This window comes from Buteo buteo, chromosome 4 (assembly GCF_964188355.1).
Source record: "Buteo buteo chromosome 4, bButBut1.hap1.1, whole genome shotgun sequence".
Classification (NCBI taxonomy): Eukaryota; Metazoa; Chordata; class Aves; order Accipitriformes; family Accipitridae; genus Buteo; species Buteo buteo.
This window is the reverse complement of record NC_134174.1, coordinates 9,248,454-9,275,272: the sequence shown is the minus strand read 5'-3', so window position 1 is coordinate 9,275,272 and position 26,819 is coordinate 9,248,454. Positions and strand designations below refer to the sequence as shown.

General features: G+C 38.6%; 1 protein-coding gene across 5 annotated transcripts in view; it reads right to left on the bottom strand.

Annotated features, from left to right (window-relative positions):
• SEMA3D (semaphorin 3D) overlaps positions 1 to 26,819 on the bottom strand; it is a 147,443-nt gene that overhangs the window by 96,292 nt on the left and 24,332 nt on the right. For 4 of the 5 annotated variants that reach the window (XM_075024728.1, XM_075024726.1, XM_075024725.1 and 1 more), the window contains one exon: positions 6,104 to 6,294. In XM_075024728.1, coding sequence (XP_074880829.1) covers positions 6,104 to 6,218 — 115 coding nt within the window. In that variant the 5' untranslated portion in view covers positions 6,219 to 6,294. Of the gene's footprint in view, positions 1 to 6,103; positions 6,295 to 10,905; positions 11,237 to 26,819 lie in introns of those variants that run through there. The other variant, XM_075024729.1, reaches the window with a different exon arrangement.

Below are 26,819 nucleotides of genomic sequence, written 5' to 3'. Positions count from 1 at the left end.
TTTGTTTTTTTCTCTCAACTTCTGAGATTTAATCAAGTGAACATTCAGCAGAATAGTTTGGTATTTTGTGAACACAATTCTTTTTTTATCCAATTGAGGCCCTTTTGTGATCACGAAAAAAAGAAAACTGTTGTGAGCTACAGGCTGTTTACACTGTTAAGAGGTTGATACGGGTCAGTTCTCTAAGGTTATTCTTAGTTCAACTGCTATGTAAACTGCTGATGTCACTGACTGGAGGCTGCTCTCCAGGACATTATATATATGATAATTATATGACAGAAAATGCAACATATAGTTGGATCTGACCTCCAAGTTCACTAGTTTAAAAAAGGAAAAAAATGTCTGTAAGAAACTTGCTGTTTTTCCCGTTACTAAAACATAATAAACCCCTTCAAGTTTACACTTAGTCTACAGCATATGCAAGAGGCTTTCCTCACATGGACAGCAATGCCCATCTATCTTCAACCTATGGTACGTTTTAAGTCTTAATGTTCCCTGCCTCCAGAAAGTATTTTTGAAACAAAACAGGCAAAATCTATTTCATAACTAACTAGATAAGCATCTGAAACTAGGATCTTAACTCTTACATAAACATTTTGTGTTACTCTACAAAGGAATCTGAGACAGATTTTTCAGAGAAATCACAAATCATCAAAAATGAATTAAGCAACAAACAAGGGATTCAAGAAAAGCAGCACTTCCTCACTCAGCACATTTTCCTTGATCTCCATCAGCATTCAGAATTACAGCTGCTGATATTACCACAAAAGCGTGTTTTTACTGATTTTTCTTCCTCTTCCTGTAGAGCAAGCACAGCTGCAGAAATGCAAGCTCATTTCTAGGCTTTTTTGTACATCGCCAGTTTACCACATTCCAGCCATTCATAGTTGTGCAACACCCCCATCGTGGTACTGGGAGTACCGCAATGTCACAGACAGTTTAAATGAGGTTCATGGAGCTATACAATTGTAACTATATTTTATATGCATAATTAAATGATGCATGACATGGAAATAAGCCAGCTTTGCTGAAACAGAACAAACTAACTGCTCTGACGCAACAGTCAAGCATCTTGTCAGTTATAAAATCAAACATGTTTAAAGCAAAAATTATTTAGAAAACAGGATGCTTGATATTGTAAAGTAGTATGTTCAAAGGATCATTTTTAGAACATTAAGGAAATGTACTAATCCAGTCAAGTTTTCAAAAGAATTCCTGGCTCCAAAATGTTATCCTCTGTTTTCTGTTTCACAGTGTTGTAAGAATGGATCACTCTTAGGGGGAAAAAAAATCATGTATGTAAAACACTGCATGAAGCTAAACAGTTCTTGGACATGGCTAATTTCCATGTGGAGCTGATGATTTAGCATTGTCATCCTTCAACAGAGGAGACAGAATTGCATGTCTTTATTTCACTTATTTAAGATGAAAAAGCAAGAAGGAGTGGAAATTCAATCCTGCTTCAATTTACTTCAGTGGCAAAACCCTTGCCATAACTTCAGTGGGAATAAGAATACATCTTAATTCATTCAATGCAAAGAAGAAAAAAAATCAGCTGAGAATAATGTTCTTGTTTATTAGATGTAAATTACTGCCATGATTGTTTTTAACAGTGTTACGTTTTAAAAGCCAAAAGTTGCCTTCAGTCTTGCGTTTTCCTATGTGCTGTGTCACAACGCAGGATCCTGGTCCTCTGACCAAATCAGCACTGGTCACAGCAAGTGTGGCTTGCATTTGGGACATGGTCACATTCCCACATGGCAATCATATTTGTTTGTGAATGTCAGCGTGGATATGTCACCAGTGACAATGTCCAAATCTGGGCTGGGGCTCACCCCCAGGTGGGGGTTTGTCTCTTCTCCCAAGTAACAAGTGACAGGATGAGAGGAGATGGCCTCAAGTTGCACCAGGAGAGGTTTAGATTGGGTATTAGGAAAAATTTCTTCACCGAAAGGGTTGACAAGCACTGGAACAGGCTGCCTAAGGAACTGGTTGAGTCACCGTCCCTGGAGGTATTGAAAAGACTTGTAGATGTGGTGCTTAGGGACATGGTTTAGTGGTGGACTTGGCAGTGCTAGGTTTACAGTTGGACTCAATGATCTTAGGGGTCTTTTCCAACCTAAATGATTCTATAATTCTTTAAGTGCACAGACTACTTCTAAGATGTCCATGAAAAGAAATAAATTAAAGCATATCAATAGGCTTAAATTTGTAGTTAGGAGTCTGCATTTCTACTGGAAAAATTTTAGGAGGGCCACAAACTGAAAGAGGTTGATTTTTTTTTTTTCCCCCCTAGAAGGCAATCAAGCTTCTGGTCTTGTTATTCTCTGTCTCTCCCTGTAAAGTAAAACCTAGAAACACACACAAAATATCTCTATAAAAGTACCTGCCAATAAAGTAGCAAAGACTACTACCCAAAAGATAGACAAAAATAAGACTGTCTACACAATAGGAATTAAACACGTTCGTATGTATCAATTATGACACAGGCCCTTCCCTTCTTCAGTAACAGAACTGATGCCATCCTGTAAATGACAGTATTAAATGAGACTGGTATATGAAAACCTTCTGCATTTGCTGTAGAGGTAGGAATGAGGATGTTAAATGAGGTAGCAGACAGTAAGATTAGGGAAGCTGAATGTCACTTCTGTGCTTGCAGAGTTCTGCAGTTTGGATGATGGTCATAGGGTATCTCCAGCCACATGAAAATGAATGATAAATACACACTGTTGCTCTGAGACTGAATGTAGTGTTACACAAAGAGCATTAAAATATGGAATATTACTCAAAAATCAGGCCCCAGTTTTCGAAGGATAATAATCTTCTCTTAGAAGACAGTTTGTTTACCTTCTCCTAATATTAAAGCTGTAACATAATAATAAAAACATCTCATAATCTTGCAAAAGTACCTAAGAGCTATAGATTAATCAAAGTCTGTCTAGGGAGAGCACCCTAGAAGTATCATGAGAGCAGTGATAATTTCTGGTATAAGAATGACATGCACCAATATCTAAAAGCTAAAATCTTAGTGAAGAAGATAAAAAGAATTATTGAAGAATTATTCAAGAAGTGAATTGGGGAAAAATGTGGGAATATAGGATGAGGTATGTAATTAAAGGTCATAGTGTATTATATTAACACAGCTGGAGTATACATGACTTTGCATTACAAGGTATTTTAGTTGATTTGTGTGTATTTGTAGTTTTATGTGTGTATGATTTTTTTAGAACTGGGGCAAACAATAAAGGAAATCCATCATAGGACATCACATTGATACCCACATCATCCACTGGAATATCTGTATCTTAACATTTCCAGCACGGATTTCCACCCCTTAATCTATTTCACAGAAGATGAAAACCTCTAACTGCCATGCAGACAAGCTCTAAAATTTTAACTGCTGTCTGAACGCAGAGGACCAGTGACGCACTATGGTTTATTGAAGCACTCTTGAGGTTATAGACACTTCTCTTCGCTACCCCAACCTGCTGCGTCTCCCCCTTCCTCTATCCACCACTGACTTCTTTCTCTCTCAATTTTCTCCTTCTCTGTGTTCCTTTAATACCGTTCCCTCTTCTTCTTTCTCTCTTCTTGTCCCCTACATTTCTTCATCCTCAGCATTCATCCCTGGGCATTCCCTTTCTTCTCCTTGCTGTCAGGGCATGGGAAGAAGCAGTTTCCTAGCCCGCAGCTGAGGTGTGCTGGGCTGCAGCTGTGAGATGGAGTAACTGCAGGGGAAAGTCCTGCTTGCTTCCAGCTCTCCTGCCCAGGGAAATGCTCAGCCGTTCTGGGAAGATGGAGGTAAGCTATCCCATAAACACATTGCACTTGGAAGGGGATGAAACCATCCCTTGAAGGACGACACCTTTAGCAGCTAGATGAACACACGTGTGTGACCAGGTTTTCAGAGCTTCCTGATGTAGCCAATTTTGGTCAGCTTTCCATAAAGAAGGAAAAGGGCCCCGTATTATCCTCCTCGTGATATTTCAAGTCTTAATTCCAAAGAATGGAAGTGCCAGAACTTGTCAATGACGTGACTGTAACAATTTTATGAGAACTGGCAAGACAGTTAATATCTCCTACATCTTATTCTCAAAAACCTTGGAGTTATTTTGGCTGGAATAGTTGGGGGGGGGAGGCAGGGAGGAAGGTAAGCTCAATTCTGACAACTGTATTAAATAGTCAGGACATTTGCCATGCTGTTATCAACAACAAAAACATGATTTAATTATGACAAGTGCTACCTGCACCATTTACAATGCAAAAGTGTGAAAACAAAGCAGTAACTTTTTTCTTGTTCCCTGTGGAAAAAGGAAAATACCCCCCCCCAAAAAAAAAAAGGCAAGAGGAGGCACAGTAAAGTCTGATAATTCTCTTTCCTTTGGCTTTTCAATTCCATCACAGCTCTCCAAATTATGATTTATGTGCCATTTTGTATCTGTTGTTGCTTTTTTTTTCCCCTACAGGGACATAGGTGGATAAATTTGGATAGGAAACTGTATCCCTCAAGCCAAGCTGAAAGGTTTATAAAATTGCTAATAAAAGTTTGGGTCAGGGCCTAAATATCAATCATCTGCTCATTGTCTTTTTAAACGAGCTCAGGCATTTTCCCAACCACTCCCAGCAAGTGTCTGCCACTATTTTAAACTAAGATTTCAGTGATTTTTTTTTTTTTCCTGTGTTGACCTCAATAATTTTTCTCTCTCCCCCTCCTTACCTGCCAAATGCACCCATCAGGATTCTGCCAAAGGCTATCTGCTTTTGAAGTCGAGAGGAATTCACTAATCATGAGTGTCAAATCCACAATAAATGCCATCACCATATGGTATATGCTGCTATTGGGAATTATCTCAAAAGGCCTAGCTGTGAAAAGTCTGGCTATATGTTAGAGGTTTTTTATTGCTAACTTTCATAACTCATGTCAGGTCTTTCAGTTTCTGTATTCATTGGCTTAAGCGAGTGCAACTGTTTCCTGAATTTATAAAAATGTTGTCAAGATCCCTTGATCTCTCTTCCTCCGTCTCTCTCACACACATTCAAACACATATATACACAGGGGAATACCATACACAGTGGCATACAAATCCAGCAAAAGAGAAGCTTGTAAATAAATAGTATGTCATCGTGCTTACTCAATAAATTCCTGTGTGTGTTAAACTCATGATAAACATACCATAACCACTGATGAAGGCTTTACAGCCTCCTGTCCCATCACACCATCCTGAGTGCAATTCTGTAATGTATAGGAAGACCTAAGTTTGAAAAACTGAGAGCAGAATTAGCTCCCAGAAGGGCAGGGTGCTGACATAACCAAAAAATAATTAAATGGAGAGCATTTGCTTCAGCTAAAGAAGACAATAACAATGTGATGTATCTCTGTGCCTTGTAAAAACTGTGGACGTGTACTGTACATTCAAAGCAACAAGAAATCTACCTTTTTTTAAGAACTCGTCCAATAAAGAATTAAAAAATACATCTGTGTTTAAACCCCTTGTAATAGTCTCAACAAGAAGTACACATAAGGTTAAGAAAGTCCTCAGAAAACACGCTTTTGTGATCCAAAGAGGTAAAAAGAAAGAAAATAACATTTCCAAAATTACATATACCAACTTAGTGATAGAGAACAAAATTATTACCAAACTAAAATGTCGGTGCCATTTTAAACACCTGGGGCAGCTCTCTCAATTTTCCCTGATGCTCTAGAAAGGTGTGAGTGTCTTCCATGTCCCACGTCAGCCCCACCAGCCACATGGGAACGTCTCCAACGGGCCTCATGGCATTTCAAGTAGCACTAGAAGCCTATGTGTAGGCAATGACTCCCCCTAATTTATGTATGGTATGTTAATATCCTCTAGGAGTGAACTGAAAAAATAATTTAAAAACCCAGTTATATTTCAGAAACATGTACCCCTCCACCCAAAAAAAGAGAATTTAATACTGTCCCTAGGCAGAATCCATCCATTTTTAAGGCTTCTGGCATGTGTTTCTAGGAACTGTAGGAACAACTGAGTTTCGTTTCCCTGATTAATAATACAAATGAACTGCTGGCAGCGTCACATCAAAACAAAAGTGGCAGAATCAGAAAAACTGATGAGAAGTTTACCTTTATAGGAAAGCTTTAGTCTTGGGACATTTTGTTTTGACATTCCAGTCACTGGAAGGAACAGCATCGCTAAAGATAACAGGCTGCAGGCATGTGGTACTTGGGAAGCTCTCATTCTGCTCTCTTCTTCTGTATCTTCTTTTGCACTAACGTGAAATATCTTCCCGCTTTTCAAACAATCCAAATTTAATCTGGAAGTGAAAAGAAAACATCTGTAGATTTTTTGCATTATTATATAAATAATAATACTGAAAGCAAGCCAGACCTATCTTTAAAGAGTAGCTCATTTAACACGTTTGCTATGAAAGTATTTGTTCCTCTAGTATAAATCAAATTGTTGTAATTCTGTTTCTTTAATACTAAACTTACACACTTTGAGGTTGGAAAAATACGTAAACTTTGCAAACACCAATGTCTAGCATAGCTAAAGTTTAAGCATAAATTAAATTAATGCAGTATCCATAAAAAGAACTTTTGCCATTCAAAAGTGACCACAGAACTCATTAGTTCATACTGCTCCATTGGATATCTTAATGTTTTATAACTCTCTCTTTATCTCAATACAACAACTATTGTATGTTTATGCTATAACTAGAATAAACTGTAATACCTCAGATACCATGGGCATACAAGCCGAGTTAACAGTGAATACATACCCATCATAAACTTTCATAAATAAACTAAGAAAATTGGATACAGCAAGCAGTTGTGTTTAGTTTTAATAGAGAAAAAAGTCAATGCGGCTGATGGATTTAAATGTGCTTTCAGTATGATATTTCCAGCAGAATAACTGTCTCAATTCACCCACCAAAATGTCCTATAAACTTTAATGAGTGGTTCATGCTGAGGTCAATAGGCTGATACAGGACTTTGTTAGCACAGTATGCATCTAAGCCAGCTTTACAACACTTTTCACTTAATAACAGTCATTCATATTCCATAAATCTTAAAGTGTTTTACAAATGAAAGTAATTATCACTGTCCTTATTTTCCCTATGCAAAACTGGAATAATAAAACTACAGTGAACCTACTTCCTCAAGGTCACACTGCCACCCCACTAGCTGAACAGAAAGCAGCAACAGTTCTCCTGGAGTCCTGTTTCTACCCAGTTATAAGGGATCCCTTTTGCCCAGGAACTCCATTTTTGCCTATGAAATTATTTGAAATGGCATCCTGAGTTCTGAAGGCAGAATTTGATGGTTCATAATTCACAGAGGTCAGCGCATGAAAATATGTGCGAGAGCAGATTCTTTCCCCTGCAAGTGCATGATACCAGAGGTCAAGGGAGATAGTGAGATGACAAAAGTCAGTGTTTGAGTAATGCTGTAAATTAAGAGTAAGGAAATGTTATGGTTAGTAGCGAGATTAATGGCTCATGACTTGCCATGAAAATTCTTTTCTGAGAGGTACTGAAGCCGCCTGATTAAAAGAGTAATCCTAGTGCCCGCATCAGCCAGCACTTGCGCAGACATCAAGGGAAAGGGGAAGGCTCCTCGTGAGCCCACGAGAGACGCAGCACAACTCGTGGCCCTGGAGCTGCTCCACAGGTCTGGCACTTGAGCTGCCAGAGCACCTCTGCGAGCTCGGAGGCATCCAGAATCAATTTAGCACCTCATGAGGCAGGCGGTACATCCTTCCTGGCATGAAGGGACTGGAAAGAGGACCCCTTCAGTTCTCTCTGCCAGAGGAAACCTCAGATGAAGCTGGGGCTTTCTGAGCCTCCAGACCTTCTGCCAATAGCAAAAGACCAGGGAGTGTGCAGGAAGGGTGTGACGGAGAAAGAGAGAGGGGGAAATGATTTGTAAAATGCCCGAAGCATCCTTCCTATCGCGGAACATTGAGCTGCTTTCTTCTCAAGCCCTCCCTCAACACTCACATTCAGTGTCCGAACACACTCCTTTTGGCCAAGTGCCATTACGTATTCACGAGATGACATGGAAAGAAAACAAAACAAACATGAAATGCCTCTGGTTCATCTTTCCCTTCCCTTTATTAGAGTATAGGATCCTGAGAGAAAGCCCTCACTTCTTCCATGCCAGTACATCTCTTTGAGGTTGGACTACGAAGGGCTGCTGTTGACTAGATTATCATAGGGTTATATCACCTTAAAGAAATCTATTTTGGGGAGAAGAAGGGCAAAAGAAGGGGAGGGAGGAGGGGGAGGACTATATTAAGACAAGAGACACCAGCCCTGTTCATCTTCAGCGGGACGATAGAGACAAACCACACTTCAAAAAGAAGCAATTAAGAGGGAGCCAGTCTCACTGCAAATATGCTGAGAAGTCATGGCTTGAGGGTCTGGGCCTCAGCCAATAGGGATCTCACCAGAGGATTTGGGGCTCATTTTCTTGAAGTAAAGTACAGTGAAGGATCAGGACTAAATTTGCCACTTACAGAAAAAAACAGTTGCCTGAATGCACTGTCATTTGCTTAATTGATTGAGGACTAGCACTAAACTTGGCCCTTTGGCCATACCTCACAACCTCATTTTTTCATGTAGCGTTCTTTTGCTAATGGAAACCTTTCTTCTTTTTTTTTTCTTTTTTTTTTCCTTTTTTTTCTTTTTTTTCCTTTTTTTTCTTTTTTTTTCTTTCCCCTTTTATTTGAATAATGTCTGTGAAAAACCATTTGCTTTAATTCCTGACACAAGGCAGTTAGTTTACACTGGAGGCAGCTGCTCTGTGAGCTTGAGCCAACCCTGTCTTGTCCTAGATTCATTACAATCTGGCCAGATTGTCACATATATTTTTAGTTTATGATCATCTTCTAATACAATTCCAGCTTCCACACAGAGTCCTTCCAGCAGTCTAATGACTAGCTCAGGTTAATGAACTTCAGACCAACTAACTGGCCATTAATCTTCAGGAAATATCCTTCCCCTCTGTAACATGTGCAATGTCAATCAATGTCCTGTGTTGAAATAAGCCATAATCACGCTGCTCAGAAGTAATCAGACCCGTGAACAGAAATAAAATATAAAACCTAAAAGAAAATCTAACTCCCCCATTCTTTCCTCCCCTCAAAAGTAAGAAGAGTTTTGTCAGAGGAGGAAAAATTATGGTTTCCTTTAGTTCTTCGATACTTCTGCTAAGCACCAACACGCTATAAAGTTTCCTCATCATGAACAGACCCAAAATAAATGAGGAAAAAAGAGTTTCAAAAGAAAAATGCTGAGGCTAAAACTGCTTTCCCACCTTGGCTTCTGCTAGGAAATATCTGCACTCTATTAATTATCACCTGTGAGACTGACTGGGGAAGGAAGCTATGCATACACCTCGCTGAAATAAGGGTATTTCCAGTGGAATAAAGGACCTTTTATTTGTCCCATGCGGGAGTGGGATGCGTGATGCTGAAGAGGGGCCAAGGAGCCTGGCTCCATCCTGCTAGGACCTCCCTGCGGGGCTCATAAATTCATAACGGGCTGTAGGTTAAAACTGCCAAAAGACAAAATGTTGATCCGCTGGTGTCCTGCCATCCTGCCGGAGAGAGGTGGCCGGACGTAACTGGCACATGCATGATGTCACATCCCTGAAATGAGGTGTCACCTCCCTGCAATTGGTCAGATTCACCAGAGCCTATAAACCAGATCACTCCGAAGCTACTGTCTGAAACAAGAAAACCTGGAGCCAATTTACTAAACATAATTTATTCCAGGCTCTTTGTTGCAATAAACAGAGCTCTTCAGCCTTCTCAAACACACAGACAGTAGGGAGTTCTGTGCTTATGGGAGTTTTTTCAGATCATTCAGCTCAAACCTATCTAAATGCAAAATCTCACATTCACAAATACTGTGTAGGTTTCTGACTTCTCCTGGCATCATGAAGTCCACAGCTGGAAGGGCTGCGACCCACCTGCAAACACACAGTTTTTTAACAGTAGTTCATGTAACTCTCAGTTTAATTCCATAACAAAAACCTATACAGAATTGGAGGATAATTTAAAACCTGTCTCCAGCACTCATTTTCTGAGGCCAATTTAAAATTTGAAATTTTGTAGTCCAATAAAGAGGAAAATGAAAACAGCCTGCAGCAAATACAGAAAAAGCAATTAACCGAGTGGTATGGCTCAGTTACATTGAATCTAATAGCAATGTTAGAAATTGCAACTACTGAAAATCTAGAGCAACCTTTGAGTTAGCTCATGTTGACTAATAAAAGCTAGAATAGAATAGAAAAATGTCTGATGGTCACTATGAACTCATAAGTTGACTGAATAAGTTACTTAGGCCATTTAGTCTTAACATGTAAAACACTATCTCTGATGTCAGCGGTTTTCTTTCTTCTCCTCATCTATCCCTGTCTGAGATCTTGTTGGTTTTTTTATTTTTCCATAGAGTGAGAAAAAAGATATCCCTTGCAAACATCAACCAAATAGCATGAGTGGCCTGTTAGACAAACATACTGCTTTAAAAGATTTAAAACTAACCAGCTGCAAAGAGAAACAAAAAGTATTCCACCTACGACTCAAATTTATTGAAAGGTACTTCAGCTCTTTACTCATATTGTACATGTACTTTACATATATGCATACAAATTTAAAGCATGTTACTTTAACTACAAAGATACAGATGTATGTTTCCAATGCATTTACCTGTAGATGTCTCACTTATAAATTATCATACATATTCCAAAAGAAAAATTACTACGGTTGTCTACTGTGTGGTTGAAAACTGTACTATAATCATGAACTGGGTATTGAATATTCTGTGTTAATACGAGGGAAATGTACAAGCATACATGAGTCAGATTAGTAAATCATAAAATAAAATAGACTAAAAATAAAATTACATCTCCATACTTACTTAATATTCTTAACTTTCTTCTTAAATAACAAAGATGACGTTCATCCAGACCACAATGAGACTACGTTCTTGTACCCCTTAGATAGACGGTCTGTTGATATATTATTTGGCAGAGGCAGCTTTTCTCTTCATTGTGAAATCTCAGTTTAAAGCTAACTCCATCCAAGAACTGGTAAACAGTATTATTCATCACTGTTTTCCCATTTATTAAGTAGCTTTTGTGCTGTTTATAGTACAGCAAATGTTCTCTTCAAGGATTCTGAAAAATACTTCTTTTTGCAAAAACCCCAGATCAGTATTACATCACTTCCCAACACTAGCAAAAATTACTGAATACAAAGACAATGGTACAATAAAAAAAATTATGTGAGCCTACAGTAGGTGATTTTTTTGTTTGATTTTGCTTAAAACATTGGGTTTCATATATCTGGTTTAGATAAGGTTTTGCCATAAAGCAAACATAGACCTTGCTATTGTTAAATACCCAGATGAATACTAAAGACTCATATGAAGCATAACCCAGCTTATAATGAGTTTTACAAAGCTTTACAGGCTTTACCTTTACTGAGCTCCTCACAGGATTTATACCCTATCCATTCAACACCAGTAGTTTGGAAGGCAAGAAAAATCTCTGCTCTGTTTCCCAGCTGAGAAGAGCCAAAGAGAGCAAAGAAAAATGAAGTCATAGAGAGAGAAGGAGGATGCAAAAGAGGGAACAAAGAGCAAAAAAAATTTGTTTTTATTGCAGAGAACCATGTGATAATAAATAAAGCTCTCCAAAGTCTAGAAAATATGTTTGAGGATTACATTGGATTTTTGGTTCATTAAGATGAAGATAAACTCAAGCTAAAGTAAAAATGGTGACTATGTGAAACATGAGAGAAGAAGAATTAACTCACTTATTGGGTTTATTTTTTGCAGTTTTCTGCATCTTTCTGAAGCTAGTCTACTGATGGAAGCATTTGTAAAAGGCATGTAGTCTGTTTGGAGATAAATACTGGTAAGAATGGATAACCTTTATAGAGTGGTCTGTGTCACACTGCTATGAAGAGCTTATCTGACCATGAAATTTACTGTTGGGCACCTAAAATTATACACATAGGAAATGAGCACTTTATCCTCAAAAGATATGGGGATATTTTTCAGGTCAGTGTCAATGGGGTCAGGATTACACCCAAAGATTTCACGTAGACACAGAAGTAATCCTTTCAGAATGTGACATACAGACAGCCGTGAACACAGACATGTTATATATCACTAGGAACAGCGATTCTGAGAAGTTTTATTGGTGGCATTGTATCTTTAGGACTTAGAATGCATAAATCCAAGACTGATGATAAAGCAAATGCTACTTTGTAACCCTAAGTCTTTGTATATTGTGTTTCCTTAAAAAAGCAAAAGAAAATCGGACCTATAGTTCTACATTCTATAGCCTGTTTCTCAAGCACAGTGACTATTGTCCAAGAAAAAGGATGGGATGGAAAGCAACTTGTCATCTGATAACAATATTGCAAAGAGGAGGTAGGCAGATAAATAAAATGTCCCACCAGTCAGATGTGCAACTGATATCTTCCACACACAAAAATCTACATGCCTTTCATTCTGAAGTTAGATGCATATGCATCTCAGATGGATTTTTTTTTCTTTTTTTTTTTTGGTGGAAGGAACTGTGACTTCAGATGTTACATCTGTAATAACAGTTTTCCATAGGCTCTTTATTTAGAATGACATGAGAACACCCTACAAGTCTGATCATTAAAAAAAAAAAAAAGAAAAAGAAAAAGAAAAAACACAAGCCAAAGAAGAAAGCAGTGTATGGCACGACTTAGCAACATATAAGAATCAAAAGGAACCCTAAGCCAAACCTCAGCGTTACATTATTTTAAGTACAGCGTATTTCCCCAGCAGACCAAAAAAACCTCTCAAGCTATGAAAAGTGATTTTAAGACAGGGTTTGTAACTTTGGTATCCAAGAAAAGAAAAAGGCAGTAGGACGCAAATTCCTAGAGACATTAATGAAAAGGTAGACTAGATGAAAACCGCTTCCTGCCGAGTACCGTGACGTCTGAAGTTTTTCGAAGAGAGCCAGACAATTTTCCTCTGAAATGTCTGTCACCACCTGCAGCACTTGGGGTGGCTTGGCTCAGCTCTGAATAAGTAGACGGGGAGAGAATGCATGCAGGAAGCTTTGCCTGTGGAACAACCTTGGCCTGCTGTTGAGAAAATACTGAAAAGCCAGAAAAGTGTCATGATGACCATCGGAGAAAAGAAAAGCTCATTTTGGGGAGACCTGCCTGAACATTTAAACACTAACAGATTGCATTTGTCCCGCTAAAACCTGAATTAACCCCAGGCAGCGCTGTCAAGCCAGCTAAACCACTGACCCTGCAGCTACCACTCTTTTGCTGGAAGAAACATATACCCACAAAGGCCAACTCGAAGGATTACAGTCTCTTTTTCACCTCCAGGAATTCTTGCCAGTGTTTTGCTATGGAAAATCTGTTCTCTGTACCTCCTTTCACAGGAAACCTTCCAACATCTGCAGGGCTGGAGCATGAGTCTGCTATTAGTGACAGTTCAACTACTAGAGGTCTGAGCTAGCTGGTATTTCTGGGGTCACCAGTAACTGCTGGCAATGGGGTATTTTACAGATTAGTTACTTGCACAGGGACTTGCCCTACCATGTATTTTGCATGCTTGTGAAAAACCCAGCTTGATGGGAAGACAGTGTAACACTCTGGTGAAATTTGTGATGAATCAAGTCCAGGCTTCTAGGCACGATACAGCAGCAAGACAAATAATAGTACATACTCCGAAAGCGTATAGCCAGCAAGCTGTCTGCATAAGTATATCTCTAGATGCAAGTAGGTAGGGCTCTTCTGTCCTTGATCCAAGCAATCCATACTTAAGCCAGCTCCTACTGTTGTATGGCCCCATTAATTGCACAGTATACAATATATTATACATCTCAGCTATACATTCATCAGAGGAACCACCAACCAGCCAACTCTGTGTGCAGGCAGAAATACCTTGGTTCTCCCAACGCTAACCAGCCCATCCATACATCATAACCCAGCAGACCCTACTAAAGGAAAACCCAACCAGAAACACCCCCAAACAAATCCTTCCCAAAATTGAAAGAAATAGAGGCACAAAGATTTACATTTACAAATAAATTTATAATGTTAATTTCATTTCACAGCAAATGCTTTATTGTGCTATAAATTGTAGCTAGATTTCTCTGATGTAAGCAGAAATGTACTGCCAACTAGTTTGGAATTTTGCTTAAATGCTTGTAGGCACTCAAGGATTTCCCAGATGTATCTAAAAGCTGCCTATGGGACTCTCAGAGAAAAGTAGAATGGACAGGCAACTGCATATTGTAGTTGGCTTCTTAAAGTAATTAATTATTTTTGAATTATTTCTATTGTACTAATCTTGATAGGATGTTTCATTAACTGCCAGTATTAGTTCATTGTCAGCTGTGTAGTATCTGATCTGGTAGTTTCCAAAAGAATTCAGGCTAATACAATTTAGTGATGGTTTAAAAATGTATACTTCATATAATAGCTGGGCTTTGATCAAGTATGTTTACTGTATATCCAATGGCATATTTTCGTAGAATTCCTTTCATCGACGTATGGCCTCATTATTTGATGCACTGTCAGTGAACTTGGTACAGCACAGTCTGCAGGGCTTTAATACATAAATTACAGTATAGGAAGAGACATGCCAGAAGGATCTTAATTTACACTTCCAACAAATTTTGATTTAATAATTCATGACTATACATTTGAACTCTATTGGAGGAGGATTTTTTATATCCATTGTCCAACTAATTTTGGATTAACATTTTGTGCAGCCAATATGTAAAACGATATACATATGAACATGTACACTGCAGTGCAGTGATCTGTGTTGGCACGTTAACCTAGTTATATTGTTAGGCTGAATGCATTTGCTTTCTTCCTAGTTTTTTTTTAAATATTTGATTTCTTTTATATTTGGAGGATGTGTGACAGGGAATCAGCAGAGCTACTGTGACACATCCCATCTGTAAGCTTACACAATTCACTAACTTAATGTAGACCTATTCCTCTCGACGGGTTTCCCTCAGGTATCACCACAGCACCCGAGCAGTTTAAAAGCTTTAATGCCTCTATTCTCCATCCTCCATCCTTGCCATTAGGAGTTAATTGATTATTTTTTTTTAATGTTACCATAGGAGATGACTTTGCTTACATAAGGTCACACCAGCAGTTAGGACCAGTACCCACATCCCCTCGACATCCAGGCAGTGCCTTAGTCACCCAGCCACCCTTCTCACCAGGGACTACAGACTGCTGGCCGTGACTCCTGCGGTGAGATCCATGACTCACATCCCACTTCTTCCAGAGTTTGACTCTTGATTTAAGCCCTTGTGCAAACTGCAGAAAATTACAAGCAATCACAGTTTGAATTTCCACAAACAAGAACTTCACAGAGCTGCGTAAGGAGTAATGCGTGGCCAGTGTGAGTTCAGATGGCAGGTTATCAAAGCTATAACACTCCTGTGTTCACTTATCACCAATTTTACTATTTTCAAGGCTTAGAACATGCCGCTATCAGACCCTACAAGAACTTTCTGCTTGTGTTGCAGCAGAAATCAATTTATATTTGGTGCAATAAAGTTGTTTTGCTCATCTATTTTTAAGCTGCTTTGTGAAGGGTGCTAACATGACAGTTCCTGGAATCTGAAACAGCTATACTGAAAAGAAAACAAGAATTCAGGCATCACCACCTCCATTCAACACAGAACTATTTCCACTTTGGTTTAAAACCACAAGAACTTTCCTTTGTCTCGTGAGGACAAAGTGAGGACACAGAGTGCACAGATGAATCAATACTTCACTGAAAAATGCAAAGCTTTTTAGACAGTTAACCAGTTAGTTACTGGGGAGCTGCCATAACCAGAAGATTAATATAAAAAAGGTAGGATGCAAAACATCACCTCTAATTTCCTTTTCCTCAGCAGACACTTGTCCCCTAAGATGATGAGGCAGTCTTGATCTTGAGGGAGTTCTGAGGCTTCATTCCCTACAAGAATGGTCAATGCTGGAACAGGGGCTCAGAGGAGTTGGGGTTTCTTCATCATTGCAGACATTTGAAACTTGACTGGACACAGCCCTGAGCAACCTGATCCAAAGCTGAAGTCATCCATCCTTTGAGCTGCAAATGGGACCATATGACCTCCTGATGTCCCTTCCAACCTATATTTTTCTATTAGTTCTTTTAAGAGCTAATGGACAGAGGAATGACTGAAGTGGATCACACATTGAAGGTCTTCAGCAACATCCAACACCTTTCCACTGATCAACTTAAGGCTCTGACAGCCATCAAATGGCTTTGCCTACTCTCTAGTGATCACCCTTGTCTTTCCAAGAACTCTTCTGATGAGGGCAATACCTACCTGATCTGGTCACAAATCAGCTCCTTTACTACTGAGCTCTGATTGAAATCAGGAATGCTTTCCTTTTATAAAACTGACCGAAAACTGCAGTATTTCAAGAGCTGATTCACAAGCAGATCATAAATCCCTGTATCAAGAATAGTAATGTGTGCATAGGACAAGTGAACTACACACAGAACAGGTACAGACACTGAATTAGCTATATAACTTAATCCAGTATCTCAAGGCTGCCAGATATTGTTCACCCACGCAGTCCTGGTTTGCCCATCCCATGAGAACCAAACACAGAAGTGAGTGTCAGAATTATTGACACTGTATTTGAAATAGTGTTTTTGTCTGCACTGATGAAGCAAGAAGGGGATTTCTTCCAGGATTCCCCCACTGGAGCTAGAAGAGGAAGCTGGGTGAGAAATACCACTGGATGGACTGCTGACACCCAAACCAAGCCAACGAGTTCTGCTCACCCAGAATACAAAATATCAGCAGCGTATTCCAGCCTGACCTCTTTTTTCTGTCCAAATTAGCAACTCCTTCATGCCAGTGTACTATCTCCCAGTTGGATCAAGAAGTGGAAGCCACTGTAGTTACTACATTAAATGCTTCTCAAGGTTGTGGGGAGAGAAATGACTAAAAAGGATTTGGCGTCTGTGCCATCTTAGCTAGAAAAAGGGATGTGGTGGACAAGATTAAGTTGTGTTTCCATAGCCATGGCTGAGCAGGTGGCAAACATCCACCACAGGTGCTTGTCCTACAAAGGATCCCACTCCCTGGTAAAACAGGCACGCCCAAAGAAACCAGGGCTTGAAGACATACAGGACTCCTCATGTCAGATGAGCCTTATGTACATTTACAAAAGCCCTTGGGATCACCATGATTAACTATCTTCCTTAAGCTATTCCCCAATGGGCTTTAGTGCTTTTAAACCACTGACCCCTTGAATTAAAGAGGTAGATTTCCCTTTTCACAGCTGTGACTCAACACAGGGAGGAATTCAGAGACATCTGAAAACAAAGCCAGGCAGAATTTAAAACAAAATCCTTCAATGACAGATTCGGAGAGTGATGGCTGCAGCTGGAGCTTACAAATATAACAACTAACTAAATCAGCATGCATTATACAAAAGCCTTACATGGACAGACCCTGTGAAGGGCAATTTCTTCACAAGGAACCAGAAAAACAGCACTATTAGGAATAAATCATGAGAAAAACTACATATTGGCTGTTCAGAAGGACCCTTGGTCCACGGGTCCTTCAGCAAACTAAACGATAACCACCTCTAAAATGAGGAGATAGGTGATAATCTGTTAGACAAATTAATCCTTGATATTTTAATTTTTTTTTAATCTTCAATGCCAAATTGAAATTTCTATGTGTGGAGAGGAATAAAACACTAATAAGGTGTAGTTTTTAAAACTTACATAATGCCTTTCATACGTTCTATTTAAAATACACAGTAACTAGTACATACATTATTGAGTCTTTGCAAAGGAAATGTATTCCTACTATACCAGTTTCACAACTGGGGAAGCTGATGCTAAATGTACTCAGTAGCCATCCTAGGAGGACTTGAAGTGAATAAGGAGTGGAATCAGATTATATTAATTAATAGATACCAATGCCACTATCTTAAACATGATATGCTTCTTTCCACCCAGTCGAGTGGGTAACCTGAGACACAGTATATCATTTGTAAATAAACACATACAAATAGAAAGATGAACTCTAGAAAGTGCAACAAATACCTTGAAGATACTCAAGCATGGAACACAGTTACAAAGGAATAAACCTATTGACCATCTTCACACAGTACTGCAAAAGCAAAACAACAACGACTACTGGAAACTCTGCTTCCCTTGTCTGCTCAGCTGGGGTATGTGACCTGCGTTAATGGCACAGGGAATAACGTACTTGCACTCAGACCCAGGACTGACTGATGTCAAGTGAAGTTCAACCATTCATATTAATGGGGATCAGCATTTGTCTGAGGGAATGGAAGTCTCTTAGACCTTAGGGTCATGAATTGACAAGCTATCGAACTTTTTCTCTGGTGTGCTGACCATCCTCCATCCTCAATGAGATCAGCTGTCTAGACCCTTAGTCCCACTACAGCTGCTTTGTGCTCCTCCTGAGGCACAGAAAGCACTCATTGCTAATTCTTCCTGCGTAATGTGCAGTGCAGGGTGAGGTCTCACAAGTCCCTTTGTAGGACACACAGAATAGTCATATTTCTCCAGAACCCAGGAAAAACATAGACACGTACATGTAAACTGTGAGTTTTGTTATTCTGAAGATCTGTGATTGACTAAGACATATGGTGACAGAAGCGCCATTAATGACAAAAAAAAGCGCCCACTGAAAGCATCAACTAAAAAGAACACAGATGACTAGCAATTTGTACCAGGACAATTATTGCTAAACTGCTATCATCTCATGCTGTTAATAAACTGGGAGGAGGCAAAAAGCAGTTTTTCTTTCAGATGGACTTTCTGGAAAAATACCTTCTCACGGCATTTTTTTTGACAGGTTCCAGAGTATCTATAAGCTTGTGGGTTATAATCACTCTAATGATCAGCAAGCAGTTGTTTCAGACAGCTGATACAAGTCTGTGGCTGATATCATCTGCCAAAACATTAAAATATGCAAAGAAAAACATTTCAGCAGAATTTTGTTCTTCTTAATATTAAGTAGAGCAATTTAGGGAGTAAGAACAGTCATAATTTTCACCATCATTATTAATACTCATCATATTAAGAAACACAATAGTAGCACAGATAACCATGACTTTTTTTTAAAACTTTTTTTGCAACAACAATTCTGCCAGAGGCAAATGTAAATTGTATAGATGATAAGAAAGTAGGCCGTTTCCGGTGACATTTACAAGTTATAACCCAGCTCTGGCAGTCAGGACATGCAGAGTGAGTCAATTCAAAAAGCTCACTCCAACTTTGGCATCTCTATTCCTTTAGAGGCACCTCAGCCACATTCTTGTTTTTCAGAAGTGCTTGTATAAACACTAAAAACACAAAACAATAAAAAGATAAGAATCCAGCATGCAAGGCCAATCCTAACAAAGGATGAGACAAATGAAAAAAACAAGATTAAAATAAATGCCTTATGTGCATAATAAATTTCAATATTATGAGTCACTGAATTGACTCATGAACTATGAGTTGACCATGCCCCTTTTAATTGTTCCACATAACAATCTCCCTTCTGAAAAAGAGGAACATCTTTAGCAGACATAGTTGCTACAGCTGATTGTTTCTTTGTTTATCAATAGTATATGTGTACTGTAGCGCAATTTACGGTACTTAAGTTTGGCAACAGGTTTAGAAAGCAGCACGCAGGACGTAGGAGATGTGCAGCTCGATCAGCAAATGCCTTCTGTATGTCCTTGGAAAATTACCAGGAGAAATCACCAAGAAAACAATGCAAACCCATTCCTCACAGTAATATAAGATGAAATGGAAAAGCTAAAAAAGCAAGACTGCAAACCTATGCAGACAGTAACTGAGAAAGTAATCACATTTGAGCTTCTTTCAACATTAAAGTTGTCTCTCAATTTGCTTTCCTTAGCAATATGTATCACAAAACACATTACTGATTTTCTACGTTTAGCAGTTCTGGGTTTTCTCCACCTTCAACATTCATTTCCTGTTCCAGAAAAACCCTCTCGCACAACAACTCCTTACTTAAATAACAATACAGAAATGTTTGTAATGGCAAGACTGAAGGCTCATCCAGTCTAGTAGTCTGGTTTCAATAGTAAGTGTAAGGAAGAATAAGAATAGAACATTTATAGATGATATTTCCACACCCTTAGTGCTCCCCCTTCTTTCCATCTATTTTCAGCTCAGGAGATTTCCTGAGCCTATTGTGGCCTGTCTATTTTGTAACCCCCAAGTAGATATCACTTTCAAGTACTTGTCCAGCCTCCCTTTGAGCCCTTGTAAAATTCTTGCATCTGCAACACCATCTGGCAAACAATGTTGTATGTCTAGTACCCAATGTGTGAAGAACCATTTCCAATACCAACGATTCAATGTGACAACATATTCATTTCCCCTCATATACCACCACCTTGATAATATTAGCCAGAAAGTAGAGCCCACTAGGCAATAAAAACAAGAAGATTCCGATTTAGTTGTGATGATCATCCAACTGTTTTAACATGAGAGGCATTATGCATGCTACCTCATTATTTTACTTTGTATAATAGACTCACAGAGTGGCTGGGAAATTAAGAGAAAATTGGTCAGAGAAAATTAAGAAGGTGATAGTAGTGGTCAGCTCCAATGAGTGTTTGCTGCTGAAGAAAAATATCTTGCTACGGTCACTGCGCAAGATGAGATGTAACATTTCACAACTAAATCTTTGGTCGGAATCCAGGACCAGATTTGAACATCGAACCAAAGTTTTTGCCAAGGTTGGCAAATACATGGGTGGGGCAAAATCACAGCTTAGATCAGTGAAAGCGAAACCCTCCAGGTTTCACAGCCAACATGGCTCAACACCAGCAGCAGAAGGGTGCCCACTCACCCTTGGTGAATACCTTCAGGTGACAGGACGGGGAAAGCACGCCAGTACCCCGCAGTTGGGTAGCTCTGTCACCCCTCTCGCTCACAAGGCCCTCTGCCTCTCTCACATTGCAGCAAAATTCATTTTTACTGTACTGAAATGGCCAGGTTTTCCCACGTCCAGAAATTTTACTCTCATTATAAATGAAATAAAAGCAGGGGGGAAAGGGTTTTACTTTTGCACAGATTGATAACATACCTTTAAAATCTTCTATTCTCAAAACTTTTCCTATAAATAATTTAAGAAATATATTTTAAGATTTATGCTGTAAGCTGACTATGTGGCAATACAGTTATAAGCTCTATTAGTCTTCACTTTTCAAGGTGTGAGTGCTGTAAGAAACTGCATCTTGCAATTTAGAACAGAAATATTGTGAAGATTTATGCCTTCCATTCAAATATCTGGACTTACCCACTCTTGGTGCCAGAATGGCAGACTGGATGAGCTACTTGTTTATTCCAGTCAGACATTTCCTTGACTCCTGGACTTTATGTTAAGACAAGATGAACATGTTACTCCCACTGGAGAATTTTTATTCTCATGAAGTCAATAGGTCAGAACTTGAATTTACAGCTCATGAAAGGGATAGCTTATTTGAGTTTGTTATATTCTAGTGGATCAGTAGACAAATATAAATACTAAAAAACTTTTGTACTTTATATACTCCATACTTATACTTCATACATGCATAGTCATTAATTTAAGGGCCTGTCAGAATACGGCTTCTTTAGCAATATCCCACATTGTGAATCATGAGGGGTAGTAAATATACAAATGGCTTACATTGCACAGAGATACTATAGTGAGTCCCGTAGAAAAAAGTTCCTTTCCTTTTACAACAACAAAGTTTTCAACTCACTATTATAAACTGTTATTCCAAGCATCAAATTAGTTATATACTTACTTAGAATCAAAAATTATTTAGTTCTTTTGATTATATCTATCAAAAGTTAAGTTTCAAGTTAAGTTAGTATCTGCAGTGGATCATGATAATGTAATGACATTTCTGTAATTTCCTAGTGAGTTTCAGAGCTGTTTCAAAAAATACACACTCAAAAGTTCTCTGACTTTTTTTATCAAAAACTAACATTAAAATGATGACAGAAAAAATTACACTTTCTGAAAAAAAATCCTCATTAAGTTTTAAAAGAGAAAAATTACACCTCCTTTTTCAATAACAGCTACTTATAAGATTTTCCAAAGGTAGCTGCAATTTGGCTTTGATCCTGCTATTGCGAAGTGCCAGAAATACCTAATTATAGCAGTGAAATGTTGTGTGCACAAATATGTATGTGTTTGTCTGCCGTCTGCATGAGCAATTGAAAACTGTCCAACATACACACACAGCAAACCACATAATTAAAATTACTCTTATGCAGAGTGAATTTGTCTTTAAAGTAGAAAATAATGGAAGGACAGCAGAGACTTCTCAGCACTAAAACATAATGCTTCATTTAATGAGTAATCCCTGGAGCACATGAATGTTTACCTCACTCTGGGCAAGCTCAAGTGCATGGACAGACAATTACAGTACTTCAGCTGATGGACGATAACTTGTTAAGCAGCTGTAATGCAATGACATTCTTTCATGGGCTTGCAGACTGCATTGCTGTATTTTCCTCCATGCCAATATGACTTCTGACTCCCAGTTATTAAATGGCTAAAAAATATCAGCATGTTCAAGGTTAGAATGCCTGAACCTGGATCCACAAAACACTAGAGACTGGTAAAAACTGGAATCTATGTCTGAAGTCTCTCCATGTTTGGCAGGTACTGTGTCTGAACCCACTCTGCCTTCAGAAAAATAAAATAATAATAATTAAAAAAAAGACAAGATTTTGCAATAGGAAAAATACAACACAGTTAGGTTGCATTGTTTCTCAGATGAATAATGGCTGGATAGCAGACTTATTAATATAACCAATTGGTTGAATATGATTAAAAAAAAAATCAAAAAAATATAGACATAGACCTTAGATCAATAGTAAATGCTGGCAAATGGCTTCAGAGAGTCGCCATTTTGCTTTGGGAGAATGGCAAAAGGAGAAAGGATATTGATAAGGCTTCACTTCCCACCACTTCTATACCACTGTCTCTTGTCAAATTATAGGGCACAAAGTTCTAAGACTGATACTTGGCAAAAGCACCGCTTAAATTATTAAAAAAAAAAAAATCTAATAGGTGAATCGGGAGTTACAATGAACCTCTCGATATAACATTAGCTTTTTTTCAGCTATGTTTTAATGTTTCACATGTATGCAGGACACAGATTTCATTGCTTTTGTCAATCCTACAGAGGCTATTTAGCACCTTCTTCAGTACGGTGACTCTTCACTTACTTATCAATGAAATCTGTGAAAGCTGAAGGCAGTACTTCAAACTAGTCATTAATTTTCTTGGCTTTTAGACTTTATATAAAAATCTTTTTCTATAATTTCATATTACTAGGTAAGGAAAGTTAAATACAAACTGAGAATATACACTGTACTGCTTTGTATGTAATATGTGAACTCTAGAATCTAGAAATGCCCACTTTTCCGTATTTCTTTCAATGTATTTGACCCAACTTCTGACTGCCAATGAAAAATCATTTTTAAAGTGATTTGCAACGTTGTTACATCCATAATAGTCTCAGGATATAAATGATGCAAGATTCACAGAAAAGTAACTTGTGCATACTCAGATATAGGCATAGAAGGTATGTATATGTGTGTCTTGTTCCATAAGGAATTATTGTGATTCACAGCACCTGAGTATGACTTTCTGACTTATTATGACCTTATTTCTTAAAAATTAAAAATAGAATGCATTTTAGAGGTGCCCTTTTTTTTAGTGAAGCAGAAAGTACCAATCAATGGTCATCTATATTTTTGTTGGCATAGCTCTGTATTTCACACAAGAGACCTTTGATATCAAAGCGTGTCTGACATATCAAAATTCCTTCAAATACTTATCTCTTTTAATGATAACTACAGCTGCACTCAAAAGCTGCTGCCCTTGGTATCACTTACATTCCCACAGGAATATAAATCTCTGAGAGGCAAGGGTTTAAAAAAGGTATTCTTCTCAGGGCTTTGGAGAAACACACAGCTTTATTCTTTTGATGCTGTATAATAGTATTATTGGGCTAACATGCTGAAATATATGTTCTATTTTTTTTTTCCCTGAAGCTTATCTACTCTCACATTATTAATCTGAAAACAGGCCAAAAGAAAAGCTAGAGAGAGAGATTCAACAAATTCAGAATCCAAATACTGTCATTTGGGCCACTGAACGTCTTCAGTGGAAGCAATTTAGTCCAAGGCATGGGAATATTGAAAAAGAAACATTATGAAGAGACACTACTGAAAGCTGGTTGCTATCTGTTTGAGGTTGAAGAGGATCAAAGCAAATATGAAATTGTCTCGTAGATGAGGTAATGATGTACCTAGTGATCTTGAAACAGATTGTTTAAATATTCATATTTCTGTATTTCATTTTAAAAGGTGTGCATTTAAATCCCATGAGTAATCCAACAATGATAATCACAAAACAATAATATAACATTAAATTTAAAAATCAGATCTATTGCATCCTTGAATCAAAATTATTTCTTTCATCATGGTAATGCCATATTGTTTTTTAAAACCTAGTGACTATATTTGTTTAATTTAATTCATAAGTCCCTCATTATCACTGTAAATTTACTCAGACATAAGTTATCTAATGTGCACTGCTATAGCTGTTTGATGTATATTTCCAAACCCAGAAAAAAAATAAGACTTAGAGACACATCACCACCTCTTGCAGAAATGTCACTCATGCTATGAATAAAGCAAAGCTTAGAAAAACATCATCACCCAACAAAAAAACAGCATTTGCTGAACCAACTACATGTGTCTGGAATTGCGCTCCCAAGCTAATTGGAGGCAGGCTCTGGTGCTGTACTGCAGGATGCCGCAGTTGAGAAATCCCTCAAACTGGTCACGCAGAGTTCAACGCTCCGTGCAACGGCAATCGCTTAACTCTGGGAGCAGGAGGCACGGCAAGAAAGCCGAGAAACCAGACCGGGAAACGGTGCTGTCATTTGTCATGGACAAACTGTACAGTGGAAGAGAACTTGGGGAGGCGAAGGGTGGGTAGGAACAAGAAGGGATGAGACCTCCTCAGCAAACTGGGGGCCAGCTCCAGTTCCCACAAGCACTGCCCCAAACCACCACCACATCTGTATTTGGCTGTGTCAAGAGGGACTGGGGCAAGGCTAAGACCGGGACACCATGGAGATCAGGGTGGGAAGGATGTTTGTTAGTCTTTGTTAGTCTTCCTCTCAAAAATGGAGGAAAACCTATATGGAACAGAAATTATTCGCTATTCGAATAGTAGAAGTTGAATGGGAACGTGCACAGTCACAGCTGGCAGATTGTCTTATCCAAGGACGCTATCAAACTCAGTCACAGGACACCCAAAACCTCTATGCTCATGTTAAACACATAATTCTGATGTTTAATTTAGAAAGCTACTGCTGGAAAATAATTAGCTATGACTTTCTGGTAGATCCGAAGACAGAGAGAGAAACAAAAAAACAACTGAAGGAGCTTGGTCACTCTCAAAACCCTGTTCTAGTTTTTAACATTCCGTAGGTGCAAGTAATGAACTAAAGGATACGTTCACTGGGATCTGGCCCAGTTTGGTATCCAAGCTGGAGGGCAGAAAAGTTTTGAAATGCTGCAACAACCCCTCTCCTTCTTTCCTGTGTGTCAGACTAACCCCGACCCCGAGTGTATCTTCTAGTTCAGCCTTGTCCAACATGTGGTTCCAGGCAGGATGTCGCCTGTAAAACCCTCATGCATTAATTCCACTAATTGGAGCATTCAAAATAAAAGCAGAGCTTTCAGAGCAGGACCAAAAGGCAATGCTGCCTTTCCAACAGTAACATGCTATCAGCTACAGCCAAGGCTGGGAACTTGTGCGTTAGTGGGGTATTGAGCTAACATGTCTTCACAAAAAACATTTGACCTGAGCAGCAAAACCAATCGGCCAAACTGTGGACCTTGATTTATCCGTCTGACAGCCCTGTTCAGCCCTGCTGGGCTGGACTTTGCCCAGTGCTGCCACTGGGAAGCTGCAGAGCATCGCTGGGAAAAGCACCTGCACAAGGAGCAGAGGGGAGGGAGGAACACTGCAGACTTGGTAAAATAGGTTTCAGAGAGTTGGAGGTGGAAAAGGGCTGAGCTGGTTACCCTGTGTGAACTGACTACAGGAACAATACCCAAACAAAAGACAATCATCTAACACAACTGTCACAACAAAGCCCGTTCTGAAAGACATCTGACAAGGAAACATCTTTTTAAAAAATCCTCAGGATATTAACTGCATATTTGTGTGTTGTATTAAGAAAACTAACGTCATGACAACAGCTCAATTTAGCACAAACAATAGGCCAATAAATACAATACTAGTGCTTTAAAATAATTAAATAACCATTTGTTCTTGCATTTATGGTGCTTCCAAATACTGGCAGAATTCCTTCAAATAAACAAACAGCTCTTTTTTTTTTAATTTTTAAAGATTACATGTTGGCAGTAATTTAGGCAAATCTGGACATTTGTTCCATTCATCTGAGGTGAAAAAAACAAAGACACATTTATCACGTTGCATTTTCACTCTTAGAAAGCCAAAACAAGGGCCCTCCAGGGAGCAAGAAGTTTAATTATAAACTATTACTGCAAAACAAGATAGATTCTGGGACATATCTCTGGGAACACATTCAATACACTATGCCAATATAATCTGAAATGTAATTATTTTTTTTTTATTATTATTAATGCAGGACCATGGTTCTTTTTTGGTGTAGAAGGAAAAAGTCAGCAAAATAATGATCAATTACAGATGCACAAAGTTTGTTGCA